The following is a 26,437-nucleotide window of genomic DNA, read 5'->3' as shown; positions in this document are numbered from 1 at the left end:
GGACTTATGCAGGAGCTTTCAAAGTTCTAAAAGAGAATAAGAGATGCTTTAACAAGTCCCATTTACCAACTAATATGCAGAGGCAGTGATAAATATAGTGTAGGTTAATCTAGTCTAAATGAACTGCTAACAGGTTTGCATAATGAACTGACTTATTAAAACAAGAAAACTGTAGCAACAGAAAACGTGGGCAGGGAGATAGATGGTTTGAGGTTTAAGCATGATAGTGAAGGGGAGGAAAAGAAATAGTAAATGGAAAGAAGGGAAGGCGAGATAATACCAAGACAGAAGAAGAGGAAGAAGAAAAGGAAAAGAGAGAGAGATAGAGACTTACTCAAGATAGAAGGAGAATCCAATGCTTCTGCACTGTATTTATTACTTTTTTTTTGTTTTTTTTTTGATAATGGGGGAAGGGGTAAGGAAGAAATAGAATTTAGGAAGGAAATCAGAATTGCAGGGGGAAAAGAGAAGAAACCGTGAGAAGAAGAAGAGGGGGGATCAGAGTTGCAGGGAGAAAAGAGAAGAAGGAGGGTGCACACGCACACAGCCAGAAATTCAATTCATTCTTTGGTTATTCAATTCTGTTCCACATTCCTTCTCAGTATAAAGTCTTCAAAAACTCAAAATCAAAAAATTTGCAGAAAATGACTCCCTAACAACTACTTCTACAGCAATAACTGTCCTCTAATAACTACTTCTACAGTGATAACTAAATTAAAAACCAAATGCAGGGCTGGTAGGGCTTGGGCTTGGGCCTGAGATTGTATCCCTTGGAGTATCTAATTGGGCCTGGGCTAGGGCTAGTAGGAGCAGCTCCCAAATGTCCTGCATCAAAAATAGGAAGAAACAACCTCTTACTTGAGGCTCCAATCTCCATGAATGAAGCAGTCCACAATATAGTTCTTTGTGTTTTTATTCCATGGTTTTATCCCATATAAGAAGACTGAAGACGGCACAAATGAGTGATTCAAATGTAATGGGCGAGGAAAAAGCTAGATTGGATTCCAACTGAAGTAGTGAACAAAGTGTGAAGAACAGGAAAGCATATTATGTAGAGTGAAAATGCAGTGCAGGTTTTATGTAGCTAACGTTCTCCCCACTATACCATGTTTTCCAATTAAAAAAAAAAATTAGTAGTAAAACTGAATTATGTGGTGTAATCCTCACTCTAAAGGTCTCATGCAGGTTATATTTTCCCAAAAAAAAAGTCAAACCAGTAGACCTGGATTTGTGGTGTACTCAGCATGTCAAAGGCTCCTTTGTATTAAACAACAGAAAGTGGTTAAAACAATACACGTAATGAATTAATTAATGGTCATCTTAGGACTTGCTACATATTTAGGCGTCGTAAACTTCTGCATATTTCTAGTATCATCTTTGATAATGGTTCTCTCATTGTATCAACTTATTGTTTTTAGCTCTGTTTTTTTAACATTACAGTGTAGCATCTCTCCCTTTCTCACTCCCTCCCAAACTTCTGCTATTTACAGGTAACTCCAGCAGCTGGCATAATAAAACCTGGCCAAATTGCCGAAGTATCAGTGCATCATGAGGAGTTCTTTACCCTTGGAGAGTTTGTTGATGGTGTTCCACAGAACTGGTGGTGTGAAGACACAAAAGAGAAGGAAGTGATACTAGTTGTGAATGTACGAGGCAGTTGCACCACTGACAGAAGATGCCACCGGATTCGTGTGCGCCATTGCTTCTCATCTCAGAATTTACGTATTCATTCAAAATCGAACGACTCTGGGAGATTTCAAGGAAATGTTCTTCATAGAGCTGACTTTCGACACCTCAACAGTTCCTCTGATGTGGCTGATGACATTTAGTATATGTATAGTCCATGATGTAGCCAAAGATTAAAACTGGGAAAGAAACCCACTCATCAGTTAGGGAGTGACCAAGGCAACCATCCACCCGAAGGCATCCTTCTCGAGACTGCATCTATGGTGCATCTCAATGTAAATACCTGAGGCCTGTTCATGATTTTTATGCATCATGGAGCAGGTTCAATTTGTCTGCAAGCAATTTTATGCAATACTCCCAATTAATTTCATTATGCAGAATCAATTCTTTGACCCAAACTGGTTTTTTTTTTTTTCTTTCCTTTTTTCTTTTTTTTTTTGAGCCCAATAGATTGTATTCGTAGACTGACCAATCATTCAGATATTTGTAAAAAAAACAGCAGGCTGCAGGAGTGGTTGATTTTAGTGTATTCTTAGCAGAGGTTTTCTGAATAATTGTTGTGTCCATCAGCAGCTATTAGAAGGGAAAACATGGAGAGTTGTATTACATTAGCAATTGGCTTTAAGAAATATTGTTTTGGTTCTAATTTGTGTTTGTTTTGGTTCTTCTCTACTTTTTTCGCCATCCTTGCTTCTTAATCCTCTGCTGTAACCCCTGCAAAACTCCTATTGCCTCTGGATCCTGTGGATTCCTTAAAACACCATAGTCCCTATAGGCACTAATAAATTAGGAATTAAACAATATCACATAAGCCCACCCAGCTGCCCCTGAGTATTAATCAAAACTGTCGGCATTAATAAGGATAGGGTATTCCACAGATGATAATCTTTATGGTCATCAAGACATAACCCTTTTTTTTTTTTTTTTTTTGGGGGGGGGGGGGGGTTGGGTGAATGGCACATATATTAAAGAAGAAAAAAAAGAGTAAAATACAATGCAGAAGGCAACGAGGCAAACCACAAGGGGATCCACAACTAACTAAAACAAAACAGCCAAAAAGATTATACATCAAAAACCAGGAGAGGGAAAAACATATATCAAAAGGATGATACATAAAAAAAGAGAGTAAATTACACGTCACCCTTTGGTTTTCAAACGAAACTCAAATCAGCCTCTGTATTAGACCCCAATATGGCAAATTAGTCCCTATCGTTAGTTTAATGTTGTTAAGTGATGATGCCAGCCAGCTAACTAAATTTAAATCCCTAAAACTACCCTTGACATCCAAACATAGATTTTGAAGGGTAGTATTCTAAATTTAACTCTAATGTTTTCGTACAATGGGTAAAATAGTATTTTCACACCAATAACTAACAGCAGACTAACACCGTTATTGTAGAGGGGGACGGATGAGTATTTTCAAAAAACCAAGGGTGATTTGAGTTTTGTTTGAAAATCAGGAGGTGACGTGTAATTTACCATAAAAAAACATGGTGAGGAAGAAAACAATTATCAAAAGGATGATACATCTCTTACTGAGGAAAAAAAAAATGATGGTACATCAAAAGCCGGGGATGGGAGAAACAACTATCGAAATGGTGATACATCAAAAACCCGGGGTGGGGGAGAAATGAAGGGGAGATCCCAAGAAGAGGCAAGATGCCTGTTTATAGGAGTGTTTGGACTAGCAGTACGAATAAGAAGTCTATTTCGAACCTCAAACGAAATGTCTTCCTAGATCTACTCAATAGTACCCGTCAAGGAGATCCAACTTCGTTTATTTGTTTCCCATCAAATATGATGAATCACAGCATCAAAGGCAAACTTTCTAATGAAATTACAGATTGATTTGCCACTGAAAATTTTCACGATCCACTTCCATTCTCTCTAAAAGGGAAGGATTTTATGAAGCGACCAACACTTATTGAGGACACCTTTCCATATTGATCTTGAGAGTTCTAGCAAAGGCAACAATTAAAATTGACAGATTTCTTTTGAAAACAATATCTTGGAGAGGTAGGTAAGAAGTCAATGCTCTCTAAACAGTGAAACTATGCCTAGGAATATTTGAGCTAAACAAAGACTAACTTGCACCAAAGTACATTTCGACGATTTATATCTAATCAAATTCCAGGAAGAAGCATAGGTAAATTTCATAGAAGAGTTGGGAAGCCATTGGACAAAAGCACCTCTACCAGTTGGTAACATTGAAGTGCATTGTGACCTTACGATTGTAAACTTGGCAGGTAACATGCGGACTAGAACAAGAGTCAGAGGCATCACCATGACCATGGCCATAGCCAGATGAAGCGGTTGAGGCGGACGTATTGGAGCGAATGGCAGTGTTGGCAACAACGGAGGCATCAGTGCCAAGGTCAGATTGACAGCTTTGAATGAGCAGTTCTTGGTTGGATAAGAGACTAAGTCATTGAGAGTGATACACTCAAGTCGAGAAGTGATCGACGTGACAAATGCGTCGTATTTTGGTCCAAAACAATGTAAATGAATAGCCAAAATCCATTTTCATATCTGTGTCCGTATTTGTTTAGCACTATCTGAATCCGTCCGAAAAATAAACGAATGCAGATACGGATAGGCTATAGCTATCCGAAAAGCTATATTTACATGTAAACGAATAAAATATCTGGTCCGTATCGATGTCCGTATTCATTTAGCACTATTCGAATCCATCTGAAAACTAATCGGATGCGGATATAGTACTATCCGAGCCTAATCCGATCCATTTATATCCCTAATGGATACTGAGAATGAGTTGGGAGTCTAATGGGAATCTCCCACTTGGAAAAACTAATTGAGAAAAAATAAAAATAAATAAATATTTTAACTAAAAAAGGAATCACCCTCTTTGAGAGATGTTGGTTGGCTACTTGGTAACTACTCTTATTTATAGGGGTTGTCTCTCTTGGAAAATTATTGTCTCCAATTATCTGCCCCTCCATTCCCTTCAATTCCTCTAATAGGAGGTAGTGGACCCCACCCAGGCAGTGTGTTCAGACAAGGGATAGGGTGGTCATTTCCGTCCCCCCATTATGAGATGAATTGAAAGAAATGGAGGGACAGATAATTGGAGACGATAAAGATCCTGCCTCCCTTCTATTATTTTCATGTTTATCCGATGTGAGACTAAACTACTATGTTGGAAAATTACACATCCTCCGATCCTTTTTAGTAATGGCTGCCACAAAAGACTAGTCAAATAGCATTGTTTTGGCGATCCTACTTATAAGGATATTCATAGATTTTGATATCATTTTGTTCTTTTCTTGTACGTTATGTTATATGATTGTTGTAGAATTTGGTTTCATAAAATTAATTGAGAAGATTATGTGAAGGAGATTCTGTAATTTGTTCCACATTAGAGTTGCATAAGGTCTGTCTTGGCCCACACCCTAAGTAGCGTTCCTTGGATAGGCTATTAGTGATTGAATGTTATGATTTTGAATTTTTCCAATTTTTATATCACTTATATTATGCACATATGGTAATTGATTGATAATATGAAGGGAAAAAGAATGTCACCCGGTCGCATAGCACGATGTGTACCTGTGCCTAGACACAGCTGCAAGCGAAATGATCGGTGCACCCTCCTAAAAAGACAGAAAGGACCAAGGGTGCACCGATCATTTCGTGCATAACTGTGTCTAGGCGCATGTACACGTCACGCTGCCCGACCGGGTGGCATTCCTTTTCCTTAATGTGAAACCTGTACTGTCAATATTAAAAATAACATCCGCATCTTTTATCCGGATTTTTTTTTTTTTTGCAAACAACTAATTCCCAAATCCAAATTTTATTTTGCCTGCTTTTTGACAAATTCTTAAATTAAAAGAAAAAAAAAAATGGTTCCAAATAATTCTCCGTCTAATTAATTCCCGAATCCAAATTTGCTAACTATGATTTTGAAACCTCCTGCAACAAGAAGACATATATTAGTGTTGGTATTTGGTTTGGGTTCCTGTTTGTCTTTTAGATAAACAACAACCCCATAGATTCCAAGTTGTGTGCCTCTCCATAAATCTTGCTTCTAAATTTTTTATCAAAAGTAAGAGAATCTTCATTGTAAAAGAAGAAAGGATTCAGTTTCTTTCCACCCATGGTGAAGAGAGAAACTCTTCATCCACCACATCTTTTCTTATGATTCAATCAGAGAAAGATGTTTTGGACCATGAACACTGCGGGTAGGAAGAGTTAACAATGAACCCAAAGTCCAATCATAGGTGAAGGAAAACTTAATCCAAGAAAGATACTCAAGGTTATGCCGTTAGAAAGAAATTCATGTTGGAAATTTAGTTCCTTATATGCCCTAATGGTCAATAAATTATTGGCCAAGTATATCTCTATTATAGTACTTGAATTTATAATGGTGTATCAGAGACTTTATAAATAAGACTCTAAATCTCGCTTGTCTCAACGGTTTCACATCGGCACTATTACTAAGAAACATTGACGGAGCAGAAAAGGCCATGGGAGAAACCTTGAGATCCATTGCTCGTTGTAGAGAGACGAACAAGGACAAACAATAAGACCTAGCTAATACAACTTAAGGGGTGATTTCTTCTCGAACGTCGGTGGACGATATCCTCCTCTCTTATGTTTGTGATTCAAGAACACAATAAGCATGATCTTATTAATGTTTTTGTGTGTATGAGGATTTACATCCCACAATTCAAGGATACACCATTAGAAGCTTTTGAAAAAATAATTTTTATTTGTAGAGACCAAAAAAAAGATGTAAGAGATGCTTGCCTTTGTTTCTAGTCCCTTTTACAAGAGGTTCCTTTCAGTTCTAACTAACAATATCCCAAGAGAGGAGATTCTATTACGTGCAGCAGATGGGTATGATTCTCCAAAAATGATCATGGTTCAAGAACTGATCAATCGGCTGATTCGGATTGAAATCGATCATGATCGATATCGATTTTAGTCAAGTAGATTCATGTCAAGGAATGTAGAATCGTTGAGTTTTCAGATCTAAAGGTCAATTCTAAAATTCTTAGGATCGATTCCAACTGATTTCAATTCAATGAATTGGCAAGGACGGATTCATCCCTGATACCGTGTTCTAAAACGTTGTGAATTACTTGTCCAAAACAATACAAATGAAGGGTAAAATAGTCAAAAAACCATTTCTAGCTCGATGGATCTAATATGATCAATCCATGTCAATACCATATCGATGTCGGTTTTGAAGGTGACCGGTACCGTATACTAAAACCATGTCCTACCCTGCGTGGGTCTCATATTCTAGCTCCCATAGATTCAAGAATTTCCAGCCCACATGGTTTATGGGTTAGGATTTTAGAAAAGAGCCAAAATGTTCACCAAAAAAAACAGAAAGTTCACGTGAAAAGCTAGATAAGGAACAAACAAGCCATTGGACACCACAGTTTTAGGAACCGGTTTCGGATATGGGATAAGTCTCGATCAATACTAATTCAAATTGACCCGTATTGGATAGGTTTACCTTGATTTTTAATAAAAATTGCTTTATTTTTTACATTTTACCCCTGATTTGTACTGATCCATCGATACGGGATCGTCCTAAAATCAATATCACTGACCACTGATACTGATATGGATCGGGTGATTCCGGTGATCCAATACCCATTCCTTGATCCGTTCCATGAGGTAACATTCCACCTCTTTTTTCATGCCAAACACAAGTTGAGTTGCTTTCAATGAGCTGCGAAGGTGTCGTTATTGAAGAATAGAATTAACATGACATCTCCTTTCTCCCAAAACGCCAAATTGTGGATGATTTCCAAAATTGATATTTTTTAAAATTTGGAAGATCCCAAGCCCGTGAAGCTGATCCATATCGTTGACTCTGTTTGACTTTTCCTGCTCTCCAAGTACTGATGAAGAACATGATAAGATAAGGATTCTAATTAAAGGGATTTGATACAAGGTAATTAATCTTCGGATTGGACCTTCAGGTTTCTTCCTTCACGGGTTTGGAATCATTCTTTTGAGAATCATTTCTCTAATAATATTCATAAGGCTCCAATGGTTTGGACTCAAAATAAGATCCTAATAATTGTAACTGAAAAATACCCAATTCTGATGCTAATTTTGTGTTTAAAATCTTGTAAATCAGGTAATTAATTGGCTAAATCAAACCAATTTTGTACCTTTTTTTTTTTTTTTTTAAATAAAAATTTTGCACTAAACTTTAGTATATGGTTTAAAATGACAAAACAAATTGAAATGAAAAATTTTGGGATCAATCAGAGAAGATTTGGGAGTCATTGGAGTACTTGTGGGATTCGACATTTTTTGCAATCGTAAAAAGGTAATTCACATGAAATAATGTGAAACATCCTTGCCTTTGAGCCAACTTTGGATTTAGGTTTGGAATGAGCAAAAAAAATTTTACTCTAGAAATTTTGGACCAATTCTGAGTAGATTTGGTGGTCAAGTCAACGCATGGGTATTTTGGGGGGTTAAGATTTTTGATGAAATTCCAAGAGACTCCTTCCCTCATTGTTTCTCAATGTGACAAATTTGGTGTCTATAGAATGTCTCTCTATAAAACGAGCAAAACAAAAACTTCTCACACCTTACTTAGGATATGGGAGTTTGAAATTTTTTACAAAAGAAAATCTTTTCGTCAAACCAAATCCAAGAATTCGGAAGGGTGAGGCCCACCCCAGCTTGAAAACGTGATTATGCGGCGAAATCAAGGAAAAGTTATCTTGAAAAAAACAGGATTACATGTTGAAATCAAGAAAAACTTAAAATGAAATTTTCCCTCCAACAAGTCAGATTTAATAGGTTGACATTCTATCGATTATCATGTGGGGTTAACACCCCTATGAATCAGATTGACAAGTCAACACTTTATCCAATCAAATTTGTAATGCCCCGAACACTCCAATGGGTAAAGGTCGACACTTTATTGAGTCTTGGAAGGGGTGATACTCTAAACGGATCAGGTTTGTAAGGTTAACACAGTTATGGGTCAGTTTTTTGTTTTTTACAAGGTTGAGGCTCTAACAAGATAGGTTATTGAGGTAACACTCTACAAGCTCAAGTTTTGAGGTTGACATTTTAACAGGTCGGGTTATCAAGGTAACACTCTACTGGGTCAAGTTATGAGGTTAATCTCGAACATGCGGTTATACGGTAAAATCGAGAAATAACAAATATTTACAAAAGTATAGAGAATTATGAGAATTCCATCTCTAAGAACCTACACATGAACACAATATCGAGCAGTGTTAGTAATCTTTTGAATATGAAAACGTGTAAATTAAAGGCTGCTTGCTTAATCAAATGATCAAGATTAATAACCATAAATCCATTAATGAATGATGACTAATAATGCAACATTTTATGTGAACGGAACGGGAATTTGAATAAAAAGGGGTTCATTCTAAACGTCAGAATTGGTCGAGAGAGAGGATTCGAAGAGAAAACTCAAGAATTAGAAGTCCCGAGATCTCGATGAGAGTTCGGTTCCCCTACACGTACCAATAGATGAACGTACATGTGAGAGCCAATCACATTCTAACTTTGTTTCCATAAAAACCTCTCCTCCCCTTGTAAATGGCAAAAATAAGATAGGTGGTTGGCTCTCACATGTACGTTCACCTCTTGATACGTGCAGATGATCCATTCTCAATCCCGAGATTTCGTACGTGTAAGATTTAGAGCCCGAATCAGGTCCACGTATGTGATCGGTCCTTGGGACTTGATCCGAGCTCAAATGGAATCATTGGGACCCACTGATCGGTCCTTGGATTCTATTGGAGCTCGGATCAGGTTCCAAGGACCGACCACGTACGTGGACCTGATCCGACCTCATAGTTATATTGTAAATTTAAAGCCCTATACATGTCACGGGTACTTACATGAAGGAATTAGGTGGAATAGTAATTTTTATGTGGATCAGGTTTAGATATTAGTGAAACTCGTCATGACCCGTTTTATTGTCTTCTGGACCCTATCTATGCCACAACCCCCATAATCGAAATCCTCAACTTCTGCCTGTCCGGTGCTATCGTGTGAACCTCATACACAAGCAAGGCAAAAAATACCGCCTTACCCCTGTCCAAGTGTCTTGCCCAAGCGGGGCGTAAGGCGGTATTTTTTGCCTTGCTTGTGTGTGGGGTGCACGGCAGTACCAGACAGTCGGAAATAGAAGATCAAGACTCCAACCCCCATCTCACTTCAAGTCCCGATCAACTCCCCACATGGGGAGAGGAGTTACCCTCTTTACATAGGATCCCACCGTCTATGGGGTATCCAGACCACAAATCAGACTTGTGGTCCATATGATACCCCATGGACAGTGGGATCCCAAGTGGGGAGGTCACCACATGGGAAGAGGAAGTTTGGGGTGATTGATGTGGATGTTGGTTTTGCTTAAAGGTTTGGAGATCAAGAACGATTTAGATTATGTTGTTTTTTAATAAGATTTGGGATTATAGTTATCCTACTAAAGAACTAGCTAAGATGAAAATCATAAATCATACCAATACAATCAAATTTCAGAACCATCTCGATTACCTCTAATCTTCTTCATTGATTGACTTGTTTGATTCTTTGATTTCTGATCAAATTCGTTTGCTATCTATTTATGCTATTACTATGTATTATATTTGGTTGTTTCGTAATGTGCTTTTCAAAATGCTACATGTTCCGTCCTTGATTGTTCAGATCATGAACAAGTGGGTTTTTTTTTTTTGTTTTTTTAACTGAATGTTTTGTTATACCTTCAGTTACTAATGAATCTATTGCCTTGAATTTTATGTTTCTTCATGAGTATCAAGCAGTGCTTTCTCAGGGCAGAAAATCAACCTGGCTAAGAGCAAGATCTTTTTGGGTCGGATCACTGCAGCTCGCAAGGAACGCCTGTCGACAACGCTCCAAATCCCAACCTACAGTTTCCCTACTAGGTACCTAGGGGTGGAGTTGATCAAAGGACGGTTAACAAGGGCTTCAGTTCTTCCTCTTTTAGACCACTTCAAGAAAAAACTTTCAGCCTGGAAGGGCCACCTCCTCAGCTTGGCAGGTCGAGTTGAATTGATGAGATCGGTAATGGGAAGCATCCCAATCCACAATTTCTCTGTTTATTATTGGCCCTGATCAGCTATTTCTAGCATGGAGAGATGGATTCGCAATTTTATTTGGTCAAGAGATTCTGAGACTTCCAAAGCCATTACGGTCCGATGGGATGCCCTTTGCAAGCCTAAGAATGAAGGACGTCTTGGAGTCAGGCGCCTTAGGGAGGTAAACCTTGCCCTTTTAGCAAAGTTTGCTTGGTCTATTTGAACTGGAAAAATCTAGTTTAACAGCTTTCATGCAGAGTCGATTGGTTAATAAAAATGGGTCCTTGAAAAATTATGTGGGATCTTCAACTGTGCTTATCGGGCTTAAGAAGGTGTGGGGATTCATACAAGCGACAGAACGTTGGGTGGTGGGGAATGGAGACTCCATTCGGTTTTGGTATGACGCCTGGATGGGCAACCAAAGCATAGAAGAACAGCTGATGCCTGCAACTATCCCTAATAACCTTAATGCCACGGTCTCGGACTTCTTTGAGGAGGGTAATTGGGTGTTTCCCCAGGTGGAAAATCAGGCGCTACAAAGGGTCTTCACAAGGATCCAAAACTTGGACATGGTTCTCTTCGATAGAGAGGATGGTCGATTTTGGGCTCACTCTAAATCCGGGTCCTTCTCGGTAAGTACAGCTTGGGATGTGTTGAGACAAAAGGCTGCAAATCCACCCACTGTTATAGAGAAGGTAATGTACCTGTGCTTGCTCTAAAATCTCTGAGGTTTGGAATGGAACCCCTCCCTTCATTTCTCACTCGATTACATGGGAAGCCTTGGGTAGACCATATTAGCGTTTTGGTTAAAATTCTATGAGGTTGGAGGCAATTTACTTTGTTGTCTTTGTAGCTGGTTGAGCTCTTATGCTGCAACAGCTGTTCAAGTTCTTCTTGCTGTATTTTCTCTTTGTACATCCTATTTTTATTAATACATACTTGCTGACCTTTAGCAAAAAAAAAAAGCAGTGCTTTCTGTGTATCATCTGATTATAATATGTGATAATTGTTTTGACCCGATTACCTCTTTAATTAGATGGGATGTTCGTACTCACTAAATTCATTTTATGTCATCATTATAATTTCTTCATCTATAACTAATGGTCTAATATATCTTTTAAACGATTTTTTGGGGTTACTTCTGATTGTTTTGAACTTTGTGTTTTGGGCCCACTTGCTCAGTTTTCTTTTAGAATATGTACGTGACCAGCTCTTTGCTTAGTTTGCTCCCTATGTTTTTTAGGATATGAAATTTAACAGAAATGGTATTGATGCTATGACCATGTTACTCAAAAGTTACGTATTTCTTGTCACTTTTTTGTTTTTTTTTTTTTGAAAGAGAAATATTATATATTTTAGCCAAATGGAAAGATGATTTGAATTGTTGATTACATTGATTTTTCAATTGTTATTATCGAAGTTCTTTCACTTCAAGTTCCTACATATACATCCATGCATATTCTATACCTCCAAATTGATACATGAGGTAAATTAAGTTGATCTGCAATTTTGATCATGGATATATGATGATTTCGACAACATGTCCAAAATTGGGTGTCAACTAAATTGTCATACGGATAATATTAATGGCATGTCTACAAGCTTCGTGACAAAATTGTAAAACTATTTTTTGCTCTTCTTCATATAAAAAAATTTTGAAAAACTAATTTTTACATTTCTAGTAATACACGCCCTCTCATAAAAGTCATGAGAACCTCTTGGCGCTCTCTTTCCTTCTTGATCATGTGAACCTCTTGTATACAAGTCATGAGGCATTCTCTCCCATACACCATTGGCATGGTGTGGGGTATGCTAACACACATGCGTAGCTCAGATCCCTCCCCCTAAAAAAGGCATATTTGTATGTATTGTTTGCCTTGTGTTGCTTTAAGGAAAAGAAACAATACAAATATCTGAAAAAAGTTTCCCACGAAAGTAATGTATCATTCATATTCTCACATGGTTTTTTTTATATAATTTTCTCTCCTTTTCTAACCATTTAGATGCATCTAGATGACACCGTTTTTCGTATCATCATTAGTTTGGTGTGAGAAGATTCTCACATTGGAGGCATGGAAAACCCTCTCCTAAAATATTATTTAAAAATAAATTAATTAAAAAAATACAGATTTGATCACATCACTGGTGGTGAGGGGAATCTTCATTCATCCTCAAAGATGAAGGAAAATTTTTTGCTTTTGGGTTTTATTCGTTCTTATATTTAGGTTGTCAATATGTGATGTCTTGTTTCAAATGCCCAAAAAGATTCTAAGCTGCCCAGTAAGTTGATATAAATCCGCTTTAAAGAAATAATTGTCTATATAAAGCCAAAGGAATGCAGAGAACCGGAAGTGCCAGAGCTCCATATGCGACGACAGTTTACAAACAATAAAAACAGGTTTCTTGACTTTCAGAGCCTATCAACCGCAATCAACGACAAAATTTCTATTGTGAATTTGTGATATTTCTTACATCTCTGATGGGATTCTTTATTTTTTTGAGAGTATCAATTTCTAAGATATGGGAAGTAGTTTTTTGTCCAAGAATGTGGTCTACGCGGTTACGCTAAGTCTCTCATGTGTTATCTCTCTCTTCCTCAAAACAAGGGGTAGATATGTCTTTTCATTTGAAGAGGAGAGAGATAGACTCGTGGATAGAATTCTTTTTCCTGTTATTTATAGGGAAAAGAACGCTACTTGATCACGTGACTCCCATGGCCAGATGTAGGAGCATGTGAAATTACCATTCAGCCCCTCTTGAAATAAAAAATCTCATCCATCTTAATGCTTCTGTGCACAATCTCATTGGCTCCCGCACTGATGATGTAGAGGCTAGGTGACAAAGTAGCAATCTCTTGCACTAAAACATAGGGAAAAAGAACGTTGTTTGGCCGCGTGGTTCGTGCACCAAAACACAGGAGCACATGAATTTACCACCTTGCCCACTGTGAAATCAAAAAAATTCATCCATATCGATGCCCTTGCACCCGTGTTCTCATTGGCCATCGCACTGGTGCAAGGTCTACATGACCAAGCAACAATCGGTTGATCTCTAGACCATAAACAATATGGGAAAATGCATGGTTTCTGCTAGGGAACGTGGAGCTTGCGCAAGATACATGGGGTAAAATGACCACCTCGCCCCTTATGAAATGATGCTTCTTTGTGCACTCTCATTGACCCGTTCGCACAAGGATCACGGTCCCCCACTGGAAACACTTCCCCAAACAAAGTTTTGTAATTACATATGGGAAAAAGATTACTACAGTATACACCAGATCCCTTTACGCCCTTTTCACATACTAAACAGTGTATCATATAGTGTGGTGTAGTCTATATAAACAAAATTTTCTCTACTTGTCTTTTGCAAACTCTCTCTCTCTCTCTCTCTCTTTTTGTGGATTCAATTAGAACCGGAGATGCACGAGCTGTGTGATCTCAAAATCCATGTTAATGGACAGTGCACTTATTTTCTAGATGAGGTAATCATCAATTACAGTTCTCCTCTCTCAATATTTCTTATTTAATGGTAACATCACCTCTTACTGTGTCTTGAATTCTTCTGCAGAGAGTGGTTTCAAAATTCTCAGCAAGGTTGAAGAAGATGATAAAGCAAGAAAAGAGGAAAACCCAGATCAGAATCTCAGAAATTGAGGTTGACGATTTCCCAGGAGGCCCAAATGGATTTGAACTGGTCTCAAGATTCTGCTACAATAATGGAAGAATTAGAATAACCCCATCAAATGTCTCTCTCCTTCATTGTTCTTCAATCTTTCTTGAAATGACTGAGAAGGTCTCAACCTGCAATCTTCTGCAACAAACAGAGATATTTCTTGAAGGGCTATTCTACTGGTCATGGAATGATTTATTGATTTGCCTAAAGAGCTGTGAGTCATTCTTCTCCTATTCAGATTCATCTGGTCTTCTTGAAAAGCTTATATGTTCACTTCTAGCAAAGATTACACAGAACTCAGATTTAAACCTCATTGCTTCGTCATCTTCTTCTTCATCATCTCCTGAAACAACATCTGGGTTTAGATTCTCTTCATCAGTAAAAACTACCCCAGAATCAATTAAGCCATGTTCGTCAAGCAAGGCTTGGTGGTTCGATGATCTAACAATTTTACCCCCAAATATGATAGAAAAGGTAATCAGGACCATGGATGCCTATGGAACAGAAAACGACAGCTTAATCCTCACTAAATTCCTCCTGCACTACCTCAAAACCGCTATTCAGATTAAAGGTAGTATATGGTCCAAGTCTGATTATGGTGGGCTTGCAAATACTGCTGTGTATGGTGTGGTCTTAATGGGGAAAACCAGTTTTTCCTGTAGAGGTCTGTTTTGGGTATTGAGAGTGGTTTCTGCTTTTGGTCTGAGTAGAGAATACAGAGATCAGCTTGAGGGATTAATTGGTGGGATGCTTGATCAAGCAACACTAGATGATTTGCTGGTCTCTGGTCATGGTGGAGGTGTTTATGATGTTAATCTGGTCTTAAGATTAGTTAGGGTTTTTGTCAGTGATGAAGCTGTGACAATACAGAGGATGAAGAAAGTGGGGAAATTAATTGATAAGTACATGAGAGAAATCTCTCCTGATCATAACTTGAAGATCACAAAGTTTCTTGCAATTGCAGAGAGCTTGCCAGATTCAGCCAGAGACTGCTTTGATGGGGTCTACAGAGCAATTGACATCTATCTTGAGGTAAATATCACAAACCCACTTTCTTTCTTCATCTCCTCCTATCCACAAATAGTTTTAACATTCAAAAAAACAAAGTCTGAACTCAAACTTACTGATACTTTGAGAAGTCTCTGCTTCTCATTTTATGTTATATTGTCTCTGATTTTGTCTGGAAACCTTTCTGATTAAATTGTAACAATGGATGATTTCTGCAGTCTCACCCAACACTATCTTTTGAAGAGAGGTCAAGATTATGTAGATGCCTAAATTATGAAAAGCTCACACTAGGAACCAGTAAAGATCTGGCAAAGAACCCTAGAATACCCCCAAGGATCACCATTGAAGCACTCATTGCTCAACAATCCAAGATCCAAAGTAATGTGACTGACATTAATATTCCAAGCCCAAGCAAAACCCAATTGGATTTAGATCATGGGTCTGATGAAGATGAAAGATTTTCAGAAGAAAGTGAAGGGATGAGGTTGAATTTACAGAAGATGCAGTTTAGAGTGGTGAAGTTAGAGAAAGTATGTGAGGAGATGAAGAATCAAATGTCAAAAATGGTGAAGCATAAATTTATGGGAACTCCCACTCATAATAAATCAGTGCCAAGACTATGTTGAGATACACTTATTTGATCAATTGTAAAAATATTGTAATTTTTTTGTGAGTTTTGAAATAAAGATGTAATTTGAAGGGTTTGATTGGAGGAAACAGAAGTGTTGGAAAACAAGTTCAGGTAAAGTGTAAAGTTTATTACTAGCTAAACTTCTTTTAGAGTTCCTTTTGTATTTATTAAGAAAAGCCTATTCATGAGAGTAATGGATTTCCTAGATTCCCTGGAAATAATGTGTGGTGGACTGATAGGTAGGGAAAACATGAGGGACCGGATAACAATGGAATGATACAGAAGAATTGAAAATGACTCCAATGTCTTGGAAAAGTAGTTTTGGACACTAGGGCCCTATTTAGATTCTGTGGCAATTCTTAACCCGGCCCTCCAGCCGGTCCGAGCCATTGTTTTAAGAACCGGACCAGCAGGGCAATATGGAACATTACCCTTTAGTTGTTAAAATATACCCTTTATTTTGTTTGGGAGAGGGTTTCCCACACTGCTAATGTGGAGAAGAATCTGCACGCCACACCAATTGGTGTTCACAAAAAAAAAATATCATTCATGTGGGACCTACGTTTTCAAAATAAATGAAACAAAAAATGATAATATTTGGTCACCTTCAGTTTGTAACTTGGAAGGAATTTGGGCAGTTCTAATAAACATATCAGAATGACCCATTGTTGGGGAAGAAAATTGTGCATTTTTTTATCAGGTGTTAGGTGAAGACAATTGCTTGCTCAGTTGGTTGGTATCTTCTCAGTAGGGTGTAGACTCTCAGAATGACTCTCCTATCTTCACATTGTACCTTAACGTACTCGTTTTCCTCCTTTCCTTCCCCCCCCCCCCTTCCCCCCAAAACTTCCTCGATCTCCCTCTTGCTCAGCCCCTCTTGTAGTAGTAATCAAAATCTCATGTGGCAAGGTAGATAGGTAGATCACAAATAAAAAAAAATTAAGTGTTGCTAAGAATTAACAACGATTGCAAAAGAAAAACGAAAGACAATCACACACTCACATCAAATATAATGTTTTATGTGGTTCACCCAAGATCGTCCATAGTCAAACGATAAATCAGAACTTCCACTATTTTGTCAAAGAAATTACAAAACCCTCACATGCACACCTTGCCTATATATAGCTTCTGTATTATAATATAGAAAAACCTTAATTCCCGAAAATACAAAACTCTCAGTTGTTTGGTAAACAACTTACAAGTCCATGGAATAAATAGATAAATTAATTGTCATGGATTCAAAAAATTTGATGGATCAGTTTACCAGTTGACAAAGTAAACCCAAGGAGTGGAGGTCCCCTTGCCGAACATGGCCGGCCTGCCCACCCAGAAACTGACCCAATAACAACAGCCCGGACCAATCCAACCGAAAAATGTCTCGGTTGGTCCAGAAGTTTTTGGCCTCATCAGCCAACCCAATTATTTGTTGGGGGCATTGCTACCAATTTTATAAATTGCTTCTACCAGAAAGGGCGGGAAAAGAAGGAAAAAAAATAAAACATTTAAAAGTGGTGATTGCTGTGACTCTTGTGAGTCCTACCCTGTAGTTAATGGAACACTACTTGCAATTTGCAAACGGCTTTCTAGGAACTGTGACAGATACACAGCATTAATAAATTCCTTTTGAGAGCCCACAAGGAGATATGGGGATCAGTTTTCGGCCTACTTGGTTAACACCATATTTTTGGTATCTGTTCCCTTTTTTCAAGTTTATATACTTGGAGAAAGTTCACTGAGGGAAGACAAGGAATGAAATGATCGCCCGGCCCTATTAAAGGGATAATAATTGTCTTGTTGATGCTGTCACTTGTGCTTCCATTGGTCCTCGTGTGCGCACAGAGGCCACTCTGCTATAGAGAACTCTTACCCATATATATTATAGGGGAGAGGGTTATCTGTGCAAACGGGTGGATGAGTATGGAACATATTTTGTTAGTGGGACGAAGAAGAAAGAGAATATCAGGCATGATTTGATATCAAATTGACCAGATCTGTCGATTAGTATCGGTAACAGTAGAGATCGTTATCGGTTTCTAGTTGATCCCGTATCGATGGATCGGTACAGATTAAGGGTACAAATATAAGGAAAAAAATCCAATATTTTGGAAGAAAACCAAGGGTAAATTTGTTGGATACAGTTGATTCGGAACAAGTACGGGGATCAATGAGAGTACGCACAGGGGGATCTACATGGATGAGATTTCTTATTTTATTGTGAGTGAATGGTAAATTCATGTGGTCCTGTATCTAGGGTGCAAGAACCATACATACGACTAGTTAATGTTCTTTTCCCCTTAAATTAATGAAGATTTTTTTGGGGAGGGGTGAAGGAAGACTATCCTAAGTCAGGTTAGGTCGAATTTGATGATGTGGATTAGCCAAAGCATGCACAGGAGGATATGCATGAATGAGATTTTTATTTTATTGGAGCTGACTGGTAAATTCACGTGATCTTATATCTGGATGCAGAAATCACGCGATCAGTTAACGTTCTTTTTCCCTTAAATTAATGAAGATTCTTTTGGGGAGGAGTGAAGGAAGACTGGCCTAAGTCAGGCAAGGTCCAATTTGATGCTGTGGATTAGCCCGATGCAATAAGTGATAAGTTTTTTTTTTTTTTTTTTGGATAGAAATAAGTGATTAGTATTTAATTAGTTCATATGATAATAAGGACAAATTCAAAAATTGTTTTTTTGTGCAAGGACAAATTCAATTTCGTTCCCGTGATTACTTGCACTCAAGCCCAAGTGAATTAGTGAAACAGGACAAATTTCGTTTGCTTCTTGACAAAATTTTAGGGAGAAAGAACGCTAGCTGGTCTTGTGGCCAAGGTGGCTCTACTCCTAGATACAGTACCGCCTTGTTCCCATGGAAAAACAAAAATTCCTTCCAAATTGATACTTGGATGCATTCCCATTGACAGTCCGTGTGTGCAGCCTCTAGAAGCCCAAGCAGTGTTCTCTCGCTTTAGCATAGGGTTGTTAGATCCAACTGGCCCAATGGATTCATCCGCTCTGTTGGGAGGCTTGATGTGTGGTTGTAATTCTGTGAATGTTAGAGAAAAAATGTTTGCTTAAGCTTCAGATAAAGCTCCTTATGCTCGTCGTGTTTTATATCCATCACAATTTCTCATATTAATAATCTTGGGGTAGTCTATTTGGAACCCTTCTCGTTGGTCAAGGCTCTCTAATTTGATATGATTTCAAAAATTGTTTTATGGGTTGATTTCAATTTCGAAAGGTGTTTGGTATGATTCTGCACTTAATTTCTATTAAGTTAAAATTGTTTTCAATAGAAACTCTGAAATAGCTGAGGAGATATTTCTCCAAAATGTGCTTTCATTAACCCCTTCATTGGTGCAATGGCCATGCAGCAAGGCAGTGATCTCCCACCTAAGGGTGTCAATGTGCACTGAGTACCGAATATCGAAACCGCTTCCATACAGAATTATCTATATTGAACCGCATTGAATAAATTCAGTATTAGATCCTTGTACCGACTACCGAGTCAATATTCAGTACTATATCGATATGGACATAGAACTGAAAATACATCATACCATACTTGTATACCATACCTATATTGAATCGATATTCGATACAATATTGGTATGGGATTTTTGTGCAGTGTACCATACCGGTATCCCAAAATCATACTGATTGACATCCTTACCCCTACCCATAAATTAATTTTGTTATTTCACATTTCCTTTTCATTTCGAACATAAAACCTTCGGTAACCAAAAAACATTTTCTTTCCAACCGTGTATTTTCCTTCTTACAATTATTATTACAACAGTTTCCACCACAACTGGTGTTCGATCCCCTTTTACCACTATCTTTTCCTCTTAAAAGTAAAAACACCCTATACCCTTTTCTCATTCTTTAGTTTCACTTTCATATCCGAACCAATCCCAACATTTCCCAAAAGACTGTTTCTCGTACTCAAAACACTGCGAAAGAATCTATTAACCCCATCTAACGAACGGTCCAAACCCTCCGTTAACGTTACCGTCACCGTCTCCAACTCTTCAACTGCCTTCTCCAACTTCTCCTTGTTTCCTTCACCAACTTTACCACCTACTCTCCCTTCAACCACGTCATCAATGACGTCACACACGCCTCGGATGCGCGCGTCCACGTCATCCACTTCTTCCACGAACCGCAATCGATCTTCACCAAACCCGAACCGCCTCTCGATCTCGCCAGAAACAGCCGAAGCCAATCCATTAAACGCGTCAGCCCATAAAAACTCGGCAGGGATTCGGATTTGAATCGTCTCCGGCGACTGAGTCAATACCAAAACCATGACTGCCCCGACAAGAACAGTCACCGCTCCGACGGCGTAGATTGTCCGATCAATGACCTTGCCAACGGTTTTGATCTTGCCAATTGGCGGATTCCTGAGCCCACGCGCCAGATCTCGGAACAACGCTCCTGGGCTCTGAGATATACGATTCGTGAGAATCTGCGAGCGAATCCCCCAATTGGACAGTGAATTCCTCACCCGGCACAGCTCCTCCGATGCCGGAACCTGATCTCGTCGCAACCGTTGGATCTCTAAAACGATCAGAAGCCGACCTTGTCGCAGCCGTTCGATCTCCAAAACGATTGAGTTACAAAGATCCAAGAGCTTGATGCTATCATCCAAGTACAAAGCGATATAGTTCTCAGAACTCGATAGTTTTAGATCGGAGACCAGGGCTTCCGCTTCGGCGTGGATGGAAGAGAGGAAATCGAAGGCCAGGGAGAGCCAGGAGAGATTGATCGACGGTGGATTTAGGGTTTTGAGACGATGGAGGAGTTTCTCCTCGAAGGATTGAGAGATGAAGTCGAGATTCTTGGTGGACGGTGGAAATCGTTTGCCGGCACGGCAGCGGGGAGAAATCGAAGGGATACGAACGTATTCTGTCAGAAACATTTTCCGGCGGAATTTACAGTCTCAGGGAAATGGTTGGGAAAAAAAAAGATAATCTTTCGAATGGAGAAAAGAAAAACGAGCAACTCAAGCGACTTGTTTTTGCCTGTTTTATTAGAGAGAGAGAGGGTTTCCAAGGAAGCTGCGACTTGGCGCGTGCAACTTTCCAAAGGGCCATTTCATGGAAGGACCACTGATGGAGTGATGGGTATACTTTTTATTTTTTTATTTTTTTATTTTTTTTTTTGTGTAAAGACGAGAATATTTTTTCAGGTTAGAAAGTAACGGTGTCAGCGTAGATGTGAAATTACTGAAATGTTCTAGAACTAGATGTATTTTGAATTCTAAAAGTTTACCCTTCTATGATAAATGTGCCCATAGTTACTCAATAGGACATTTCAGAATCGATGATAAGGGAAAAGGCTGGGTACACTTAGGGGTATACCATAAGCTAGCACTCTATTTGTCTATCTCTCTCTTCCTCCCTTTGAGGAGTAAGGGAGTCATTTCAAAAGAGGGAGGGTGGAACAAGAGAGAGAGAGAGAGAGTGCTAGTTTACACTATAGCGCTAGCATACTTATACATTTCCCATTAAGATAAATATGGTCATAGTTAGTAAATATGTATAGGGAAAAAGAATGTTAACTGGTCGTATGATTCTTACACCCAAACACAGGACCTTGTGAATTTGCCATTTAGCCCTTAGTGAAATAAAAAAATCCCCTTCGATTAGATCCTCCATTGTTGAATTTTTCAATTCAAAAGATTCAAAATCTACTTGTGTACTTTTTGTTTTCCTCACTTTTGTTTCCCTCCTATTCATTATTTTGAATTTATACTTGTTGGGTTGGAGATAAAAGCAAACAATAAATATGGGAATCTACTTCTTTTTAGGCTATGTTTGGTAAGGACGCGTTTGGTAACGTTTAGAACGGCGTTCAGAACAGTTCTTTTGTTCAAAAAGAACAAAAAAAACATCAAAAAGTGTTTGGTTGTGCGGTTCGTTTTTTCGTTCTTTTAGAACGAACCGGAGGTCTTGAGCACCAAAAAAACGTTCTTTGCAGACCGACGCACGACAGACAAAAGTCACAAAACCCGTGATTTTGAGGTAAGAAATCACGAAACTCTCTCGCTCTGCTAGCACCAATTTTGGAGACGACGAAGGAAGGACTCCTCGCTCTGCAACCCTAGGTGAGATCTCTCACTCTCTCTTGCTCTCTCTCCCTCTCTATCTCTCGCATGCTCTGCCTCCCTCGCTTGCTGTTTCCCCCTCTCTGTTTCTCTCTCTCCCTCTCTATTTCTCGCACTCTCTGCACCTCTCTCTCGCTCTTTCCCTTTCTCTGTCTCTCTCTCTCCTTCTCATACTCTCTGTGTCGTTTTTGGCTCTTTTCCTCTCTCTATCTCTCTCTCTCCCTCTCATACTCTCCCTCTCACCGTCTCTGTGTGGAGATTATGGAAGATTGATCCAATTTTTTTCCCGTTTTGTCTCAGGAAGTGAATCAGCACCCTACAACCGAAAAAGTATGGATCAACACCCCTTTGTTTCCCTTTTTGTCTCAAGCAATATATTACCATCTCAGATCTAAAACTCAAAACGGACTAGATCTTCTGTATGCAATTTGGTTCCTTGCTTGAAGGTGTTTCCTTTTTTTTTTTTTAATGAACTCATGGATTAGGGCCTATTGAACGGCATACCAATTTGTTTTCTGTTTTCACCATGTCAAGAAGATAGATAAATGACCTGAATTTTTTTTAATTCCTACTTTCTTATTTAATTAGAAGGGAACAGTATCAACTATTGAGCCAGAAAAGTATGATTTGTGAATATATATGAGGCTTGCTTTTCTGCAAATTAAACTTTTGAAAAGGTACATGAAGAACAATATTAAAATTAAAAAAAAAAAAAAAGCTTTGCTGTAAAATTAGACTGTGAATCACCATATCTGAAATCCGTAGCTTCCATCTCCCCCGTACCCATTTGTTAATTACCATGTAGAATTATCAGAAACTTCCTGCTGCATTTAAGGTGAACCGAAGGTTGTTTGATCAAAACAAATTGAAGTGAACTGAAGGTTGTTTGATGCCCCATTTGCTTCACTGTGCATGGTGTAGTTTAAATTTCATTTCGCTGGTCATAATTTTTGGGTATTTTACACCATTATGTTCGAATCTTTTTGATCCTGTACAAATAAAGGTATATGCATGTATGTGTATCTTCTTTTGATCAAGGCATGTATGTGTATTCATTTAGGTATATGTGAGCATGAATCATATTGTTTAAGCAGGGAGCCTATGATGGCTCCTTTGCCTTTGCAGTTAGTGGACAGGTTCAGTGAGAATTGGAGCACCCAAGTCCTACAACAGGCCCCATACGGGTTGGCTCTCAGTTTCTCTCACTGTGCCTATCCAGTGATGAGATTATGGACTTCTTTTTTTTCATGGCAAAACATCTTGAGATCATGAACTGCCATATGCAGATCAACATAAGTGGATCCATAATACCATATCAAAGGGTTCTATATGCATTTGTCCATTGCATTTTCATTAAAGCTACTTGGTTTCTTTCCCCTATTGGATTAAAGAACAGAGGGAGAAGAAAAGATTTCTACTAACCAACTAAAGTGGTTGAGATGCTTGCACTTTGAGGGAATGAATACAAAAGGTATTATACTCTTGTATTGTAAAAGAATTTTAGAAGTCATCAGCTATATGGATGAGTGAAAAGTGGACTGGGACTTGAGACTTTTAACTTTGGATTGCTGTAGTCTTTCCTTCTTCTATCTTTTCCAATATTGATTTAAAATGTGCTTCTAGGAATGTTGTTAGACCAGCTCACCTTGTTGCAGATTTCACTTTTAGAAGGGGAATGGGTATCCATTTGTCTTTGGTTCTTACCCCTCTGTTAATTGATGTATTAGATCCTTCTTCTTGTAGTAGGTTCAACTGCAAAAGCATTTTACTGGTGTAAAGTAAAACCATGGATACAGAAAATGAAGAATTAATGCATAATAGAGCATGCTAATTAGGTATTTGTTGCCTCATGTTCTTCCCTGTCGTTGGGTCAGAGTGGTAGGGTTTGCTTCTCTGTGACCTTTGGCAACCTTCAGTTCACCTTAAATGCAGCAGGAAGTTTAGTTAAATAGAATCAAGCTTGAGGTAAATAGAATTCAAATGACTACTGCATGAATAATACCAAAAGAAAGGGAAAAAATTGAGATAATATTAGAATGTCATTTATTTGTTAGTTACATGATCTATATGCATTTGTGTTCATAGTTATATTTTCATGTGTGATCTAGATGTATGATTTGTTTGCATATAATCATGTGTGTGTGTGTTAATTTAATTATAAAAGTATGGATGCTGCCATACTGGCAGGCCAGCCCGATTGGGCTTGGTTAGAGCTTATTTTGAGCTTTTTGCTGGGATATATGGGCCTGGGGCTGATAAATTTGGGTTTATTATTGTACTGGGCTTTAACTATAAGCCCAAATACATGGGGTATAAGCCATGCTCGAAATTGGTATTTAGTTAGTGCCTAAGTTATCTTTATATTTCTTTATTTAGTTAGTTTGTTAAAGATGCAGATCAGTTTCAATTTTGTTAATGTCTATAGAAGTTCTAGAGGAGTTTTATTTCCTCTTTTCCTTGTTCCAAGTTATTAAGAATTGGAAAGTTTTTAACTTTAACTCATGCTAAGATAGGAAGTTATAGGTTTAGTCTATAAAAATTAAAAAGGGTCGAGTCCACTTATGTAAACCTAGGCCTAGGGTTTGAGTGATCCATGGAATTTTGTGATGCAGATAACACATAATTGGGCTTGTTTGTTCACACTCCATTTCTAATAGAGGAGAATGGTTCAAACTTGAACTTTTGATTTCTGATCTGGGTACCCTAGGAGGGACTATCATATGATTGCCCTTTAAAGTATAAGTTGATTCAACTTTCATATCCATACCTTTTATTCCTTTATTTTTTTTCCACTCACATAAGAGAAAGGGGATTGGGGAAGACAAAGAAATTACTGAGAAAGGAAGCAATGAAAGGCAGGTAAGAGCAGGGGTCATCTATATCTCTTAGGACCAATTTCAAAAGGTTCTAGCATTGGCACCACCATTTTTCTGTTTATACTAATTGCCTTTTCTTTGAAAAACAAAAAATTTCTTTACTTCTCATGTCCAAAATAGCCAAGTGCTTCAGTTAGTTAAGATCATTCAGTCTATGAAATCTCTTGGCTTTCTAGAATCCAAAAGAATGGAGAATATAATTTGGTTTAATCTGTTGTGTTAATTCATTGACAACTTGATGGGTCTTTAGCTCAAATTGGTAGAGCACTTGGAACATGAGCATGTTCCAGGAAGATGATGGTTCGAGTCCACTAAGGCCCTCTTTATTCAACTGTTCATAACATAGTTAGTTATGCCATTAATCCATACAAGAACCCAATTTTAATGGCATCTTTGAAATTTGACTTTTTTTTATACTTACTTTGGTTATGTTAATGAGATATTTAATTTTATGCTAAGGTCGGTAAGAGAAAAGGATTTTACAAGTCTTTTTTTGGTATAATTGACAAAGAAATGACATTATTGTAATTAATATCAAATAGGGAAGAACAGATTTTACCAAACACCATTTTCGTTCTGAACAGCGTTTTTGAGAACGTTACCAAACGGTCATTTTCGGTCTCAGAACGCCGTTCTAGACCAAGAACGCAAAAAAACGTTTCTAGTCAAGAACGGACGTTCTTTGTTCAGACCGTTACCAAACGCAGCCTAAGACTAGTTTGAACACTAGTGATAGTCTGGACTAATCCGGAGTCCTGATTTCAGTGATGAAATTTTCAGTTGTACAATATTCTTCATGTGGTTCTCAGGGAATCTTTTAGTTAGAATTTGTAGGAGCCCAAAACATGAAAAGTGGAGGTACTTGAATTATCTTTATAACGGAAAAAGAATCGGGTTAATCAGAATCCGATTGAAAGAGATATTGTCAGTTGAGTAGGCAAGGATTAGTAGATCACATCCTTTCAGGAGGCCTCCTGGATCATGGTGACAGTTGAACAGATGACCATCAGATAAAACTCACAGTAAACAACCAGTAGACAAAAAGACAGCCATCAAGTCGACTCTCCACACAAGGCACACCTTTATTTAACTATATGACATGATCAGATCGCACAAATGCCATGAACAGGTGGACAACAAAGTCCCCTCCTCACATGCCAAGTTTCAAGAAACTTGGAGAGATAACAAAAACTTATAACCATGTAACTTCTCAGCTCATATTTGGAGATTTTCAGTACATGAGATACACAAATGCAATCAGGAATAAAAATCTCATAAGAGTTTTCCTAGGACACCATTGAAAATATAAATATGCCAGTTAAGAAAGCTGGTCTGAGTTTCCTAGGTGTAGCCACAATGATCTTGCATCACAAATGAACTTC

The 26,437-nt window shown here is 38.2% G+C and overlaps 2 protein-coding genes and 1 pseudogene across 2 annotated transcripts; 2 read left to right on the top strand and 1 right to left on the bottom strand.

Moving 5' to 3' along the window:
* Positions 1-2,335, top strand: part of LOC122646031 — a 41,979-nt pseudogene extending 39,644 nt beyond the window's left edge.
* Positions 2,336-14,135: 11,800 nt separating this feature from the next.
* On the top strand, positions 14,136-16,197 carry LOC122646472 (BTB/POZ domain-containing protein At3g19850). Its single transcript, XM_043840034.1, has 3 exons — positions 14,136-14,241; positions 14,328-15,464; positions 15,659-16,197. The coding sequence occupies exons 1-3, from the start codon at positions 14,179-14,181 to the stop codon at positions 16,064-16,066; spliced, it is 1,608 nt and encodes a 535-aa protein (XP_043695969.1). The 5' UTR covers positions 14,136-14,178; the 3' UTR covers positions 16,067-16,197.
* A 3,738-nt stretch (positions 16,198-19,935) lies between these two features.
* On the bottom strand, positions 19,936-21,036 carry LOC122645117 (UPF0496 protein 4-like). The gene has a single exon (XM_043838463.1). It carries the CDS (start codon positions 20,989-20,991, stop codon positions 19,936-19,938), a length of 1,056 nt encoding a protein of 351 aa, XP_043694398.1. The 5' UTR covers positions 20,992-21,036.
* Positions 21,037-26,437: the final 5,401 nt, after the last annotated feature.

Source organism: Telopea speciosissima, chromosome 11, assembly GCF_018873765.1.
Source record: "Telopea speciosissima isolate NSW1024214 ecotype Mountain lineage chromosome 11, Tspe_v1, whole genome shotgun sequence".
Classification (NCBI taxonomy): Eukaryota; Viridiplantae; Streptophyta; class Magnoliopsida; order Proteales; family Proteaceae; genus Telopea; species Telopea speciosissima.
This window is presented reverse-complemented; position numbering and strand designations above follow the sequence as displayed.

Coding starts and splice junctions, on each gene's coding strand:
- LOC122646472 (XM_043840034.1), top strand. CDS start 14,179: ATGCACGAGCTGTGTGATCTCAAAATCCATGTTAATGGACAGTGCACT. Junction 14,242..14,327: donor GCACTTATTTTCTAGATGAG/GTAATCATCAAT, acceptor ATTCTTCTGCAG/AGAGTGGTTTCAAAATTCTC. Junction 15,465..15,658: donor CAATTGACATCTATCTTGAG/GTAAATATCACA, acceptor TGATTTCTGCAG/TCTCACCCAACACTATCTTT.
- LOC122645117 (XM_043838463.1), bottom strand. CDS start 20,991: ATGTTTCTGACAGAATACGTTCGTATCCCTTCGATTTCTCCCCGCTGC.